The sequence below is a fragment of the Pseudoliparis swirei genome, chromosome 16 (assembly GCF_029220125.1).
Source record: "Pseudoliparis swirei isolate HS2019 ecotype Mariana Trench chromosome 16, NWPU_hadal_v1, whole genome shotgun sequence".
Taxonomy (NCBI): domain Eukaryota; kingdom Metazoa; phylum Chordata; class Actinopteri; order Perciformes; family Liparidae; genus Pseudoliparis; species Pseudoliparis swirei.
Window position 1 is genome coordinate 1895804 of NC_079403.1, and position 5000 is coordinate 1900803.

At 48.2% G+C, this 5000-nt stretch overlaps 1 protein-coding gene across 5 annotated transcripts in view; it reads right to left on the reverse strand.

Moving 5' to 3' along the window:
• Positions 1 to 5000, reverse strand: part of LOC130206581 (sodium channel protein type 4 subunit alpha-like) — a 187232-nt gene that overhangs the window by 83374 nt on the left and 98858 nt on the right. For all 5 annotated transcript variants that reach the window (XM_056434624.1, XM_056434622.1, XM_056434623.1 and 2 more), the window contains 5 exons: positions 4612 to 4753; positions 4047 to 4244; positions 3718 to 3900; positions 3402 to 3650; positions 2544 to 2669 (listed from right to left, as the gene is read on the reverse strand). In XM_056434624.1, the coding sequence (XP_056290599.1) occupies positions 2544 to 2669; positions 3402 to 3650; positions 3718 to 3900; positions 4047 to 4244; positions 4612 to 4753 (898 nt within the window). The remainder of the gene's footprint in view (positions 1 to 2543; positions 2670 to 3401; positions 3651 to 3717; positions 3901 to 4046; positions 4245 to 4611; positions 4754 to 5000) is intronic.

Genomic DNA, 5000 nt, shown 5'->3' on the forward strand with positions numbered 1-5000 from the left:
GGCGCGCGCATCGCTCTGTCGCGCGAGCCGAGAATTGTTGACGGGGGGGTAGACGAAAATTACAGGGTGACGGGTGGAGATTCCCCCCTGTTATAATAGGAGGGGAAACACTGGAGTTGATAAGCGTGTCTTCTTGTCTGATCAATACGCAACTATGAGCAGGGATGGATTAACCAACGGGCCTACCGGGCCCAGGCCCAGGGGCCCATGAGCTCAGGGGGCCCCTGGGCCTGAGCCTCCGCGTGTGACGTCGCTGTTATTAAGAATAAGAATATACACTTTTATTAATCCCCAAGGGGAAATTAGTTCTCTGCATTTAACCCATCCTTAGTTATTAAGGAGCAGTGGGCTGCGGTGATGCGCCCGGGAAGCAACTGGGGGTTCAGTGCCTTGCTCAAGGACACTTCGACTTGCAACTAATGGGGAGAGCGGGGATTGAACCCACAACCCTGCGGTTGCAGGACAGCCCTCTTACCCCACTGAGCTAAAGCCGCCCCAACATTGTATTGATATGAATATGATGATATGATACGATGCGCTGTATGCCAGTATATGCTGGGTTTAAGTCATTCATGTCAGTAACAGGGCCCCAATAGTCCTACTCACGGATGGATTACCGAACGAGCCTACCGGCACCAGGGGCCCATGAGCTCAGGGGGCCCCTAATCCAGAGCCTCTGCGTGAAGTAGCTGTTATTAACTTTGTATTGATATGATGATATGACACGATGCGCCATAGCCGGTATATGCTAGGCTTAAGTCATTCATGTCATGGTCATATAATTTACGTTATGTTGTCTGCTCAGCTCCGGTATCGTTGTTCCATACGGACTGTTTTGTTAGCGATGTTTACATTTTTTATTTTATTTTATTATTTATTTTTTTAAACATTTTTTGGTACATTTTATTTATTTTTTGCGGGGGGGGGGGGGGTGGGGCCTTGACACGTCCAGGCCCAGGGGCCCGTGGTTTCTTAATCCGTCCATGACTATGAGGTGCGCGAATGGACCGAGCGGCCAGCTGCTGATCAAAAAAAAAATTGGGAGCACCGAAGACCCATTTTGACCCAGGAAAAACCCTGAATGTATATATGTGATTAATCATGATTAATCCACAGAAACCTGTGATTAACCTGATTAAAAATTGTAATCGTTTCACAGCCCTAATATATATGTATATATGTGTATATATATGTATATATTAGTGCTGTGAAAAATAACGCGTTAACTCAGTTAATTCAATTACAGGTTTAACTAGTTTTTTTTTTTAACGCATTTAACGCATGCGCAGAATGAGCTTCCAATCTGTCTGTTGTTGGTCGTCGGGACGAAAAAAAAGTCACTTGCAAAATGAGCTTCCAATCCACCACTTCAATCTGAACTCTGTCCGCTCTCATGCAGACGGTCTGTTCATCGGTAATGATCCTTCCGCAGGTTCACCTCCGGAAACCTTGTGACGACTTTTACTTCCTGTAGATCAGGGTCTCAACACGTCGATCGCGACCTGCCAGTCGATCGCGGCGTAGTGTCGGTAGATCGCATGACATTAAAGAGATTGGCCCGCCCCCTGACATGTTCTCTAGAGCACGTCTTTGTTCTTTTATTAAACTAAACGTCTGTTGTTGATCGTATCTCCACAGCAGCATGTCATTTCTGTCTCTTCGCGTTGCGTTAACACTTATCGATCTCCGTCTCGCGCGCCACAGAGCTCCATGCGCGCGCATCGGGACCGAGCAAAACAAAAGTCACTTGTCAATCTGTCCACCTGTCCGGGCCGGTGAGGTTTCAGCTTTGCAGCGGTGTCCCCGCCGTCCCTTTCATCACGGCCCAGTTCATGAAGAAAACCCACACAGTCAGTTTGCCTCAGCAGCTGCTAGAGGAAGACTAGAGGCCTTTAGATTGTGTCATGGTGGAGTTAATGGTTGACAAATAAGTGAAAAATGTTCTGTTTAACCCACCTGTTACCTTTACATTTACCAACATATTTTACCCTCGGGGTCAATTTGACCCCAGCAATTAAAACCTCCAGAAAATTATTAGAATTAATATTGCTTCCCAAGTTTAAGTGTGAGGTACTTTATGTTTGTTTGTTGACTACCTAAATAGCCCTTTACATAAATAAAAAAGTTGATATTTCTTATGTTTGACACAGTGAAAAACAGCCTGGGGTCAAATTGACCCCAAAGAACACCGACATTAAACATTGAATGGGGTCAAATTGACCCGAAGGTAACAGGAGGGTTAAACATTCTGTTTAGGATGAAGATGTATTAATGTTCCATATGGAAGAAAACTGCTAAATAACTGCTGAGTTGCAGCACCATTGTATAGAAGAATGTATAAATGTATATATCCGTCTTTTGTCATAAATCTCTATGTTCTCACAAAATATACCGAGAATATCGGTAATATGTGATTAATCATGATTAATCCACAAAAACCTGTGATTAACCCGATTAAAAATGTTAATCGTTTCACAGCCCTAGTATATATATGTTTATATACATGTCACACACACACACACACACACACACACAGTACTCACACTCTCCTCCTTGACCTTCTCCATGGTGCAGGCAGGAAGCTGCCCCTGCAGCGATGGTGGGGAAACCCCGTTCTGGTCCATGGCAACAAACAGCTTCCCGTTAACATTGAGAGTCGGATAAAAAACCTGGAAACACACACACACACACACTTTTGTAAACTATGAAGTAACCAACCACCAGCGTTAGTCACGGAGTTCCACAGGGCTCTGTGCTCGGGCCACTTCCATTCCCCTGAAACACGTCAGCAGAACGTTCATCGCCATGGAGACGAGACTCAATTATATCTGTGGACCAACCAGAGGAGAGCAGCTCCCTGGACCCCAAGTCTTCATCCTACAGTATCTTCATCACAGTCTCTTCATCACAGTATCTTGATCACAGTATCTTCCTCTCACAGTATCTTCATCACAGTATCTTCATCCTACAGTATCTTCATCACAGTATCTTCATCCTACAGTATCTTCATCACAGTATCTTCATCACAGTATCTTGATCACAGTATCTTCATCTCACAGTATCTTGATCACAGTATCTTCATCACAGTATCTTCATCCTACAGTATCTTCATCCTACAGTATCTTCATCACAGTATCTTCATCCTACAGTATCTTCATCCTACAGTATCTTCATCCTACAGTATCTTCATCACAGTATCTTCATCCTACAGTATCTTCATCCTACAGTATCTTCATCACAGTATCTTCATCCTACAGTATCTTCATCCTACAGTATCTTCATCCTACAGTCTCTTCATCACAGTCTCTTCATCACAGTCTCTTCATCACAGTCTCTTCATCTCAGTCTCTTCATCTCAGTCTCTTCATCTCAGTCTCTTCATCCTCATGTCGTGGTCTCACCTGGGAGTTCCTGCTGGCGTTGCTGTAGGTGCTGGCTCGTCGTTTGTGCCCTGGATGGGGCAGGATGCCGCTGAAGGTCCCGCCGCTGTAGGTCCGCCCCCCGACGCCGTCCACCACGTCGCCCGGGACGCTGTACTCGTCGTCGGCCATCTCCGCCTCCGACCCCCGGCTCCTCAGACGGAAGTTGAAGATGGAGGAGACCTGGCTGCTGCGCCGCGTCCTGGAGGAGAAGGAGCGCGCGAGGAGCGGCTGCAGGAGGAGGCAGAAGGTGACTCTCCGCCCGCTGAGCAGGCAGCCGGTGTTGGTCTTCTCTCACCTTTCCGCCGTCCGTCAAGTCCACCTGCAGCAGCTTCTCCTCCGATAGGTTCGCCTGCACGTCGGCCACGCCCACAAGCGCCTGACTCCGCCTCCGCTCCTCCACGCGGTCCAACGGCAGACCGAAGGGGGAGAGTTCAGGTGACGCGATGGAGTCCGAGTCCAGGAGCTTCTGGGCGGCGGCCTGGTGGACAACACACTCTATCAAGAGCTGTCAATCAGCCTGTAGCCCCGCCCCTAAAGTCTGTGTGACTCGACCATAATAAAAGATGACATCATGCTGTATAGAAGAAGACTTGAGACTAGAGACTGGTTGTATCCATACTCTACCTGCTGCTCCTTCTTCAGCATCTCCATGGCAACCTGAAACTCCCGCTCTTTCTGGCTGGCCTCGGCGATGGTGGCCTGGTTCTGCTCCTCGTAGGCCATGGCGACCACGGCCAGGATCAGGTTCACCAGGTAGAAGGAGCCCAGGAAGATGACCACCACGAAGAACACCATGTAGGTCTTACCGGCCGAGCGCAGCGTCTGCAAAACACACCGACCGGCTTTAGACTTCTATACAACCAGAGGAGCCCCCTGGTGGTCAGGAGAGATAGTCAAGCGTTAAAATATAAAGCATGGACTTCTATACAACCAGAGGAGTCGCCCCCTGGTGGCCAGGAGAGAGAATGCAGCTGTAACACATGAAGCATGGACTTCTATACAACCAGAGGAGTCGCCCCCTGGTGGCCAGGAGAGAGAATGCAGCTTTAACACATGAAGCATGGACTTCTATACAACCAGAGGAGCCCCCTGGTGGCCAGGAGAGAGAATGCAGCTGTAACACATGAAGCATTGACTTCTATACAACCAGAGGAGTCGCCCCCTGGTGGCCAGCGGGCTGTGTGGGTACCTGGTGGTAGAGGTTCTCCCAGTAGTCTTGGGTCATCAGGCGGAACAGGGACAGGAAGGCCCAGCCGAAGCTGTCGAAGCTGGTGTAGCCGTAGTTTGGGTTCTTTCCTGCCTTCAGGCAGTCAAACCCATCTGGGCACTTTCTGCAACACACACACACACACAAACACACACACACAATCACACACACACATAAACACACACACACACACACACACAAACACACACACACACACACTTAATGAATTTGAATAGTCAATATTTCAGCAACAGAAACATTTTTAGTTTTTCTGGAACCTGGGAGCATCGATCATCAATGCCCACACGCTCACATCTGATCGGCTGCAGCCAGGGGTCAAAGGTCAAGAGGCTGCAGCCACCTGAAGATAA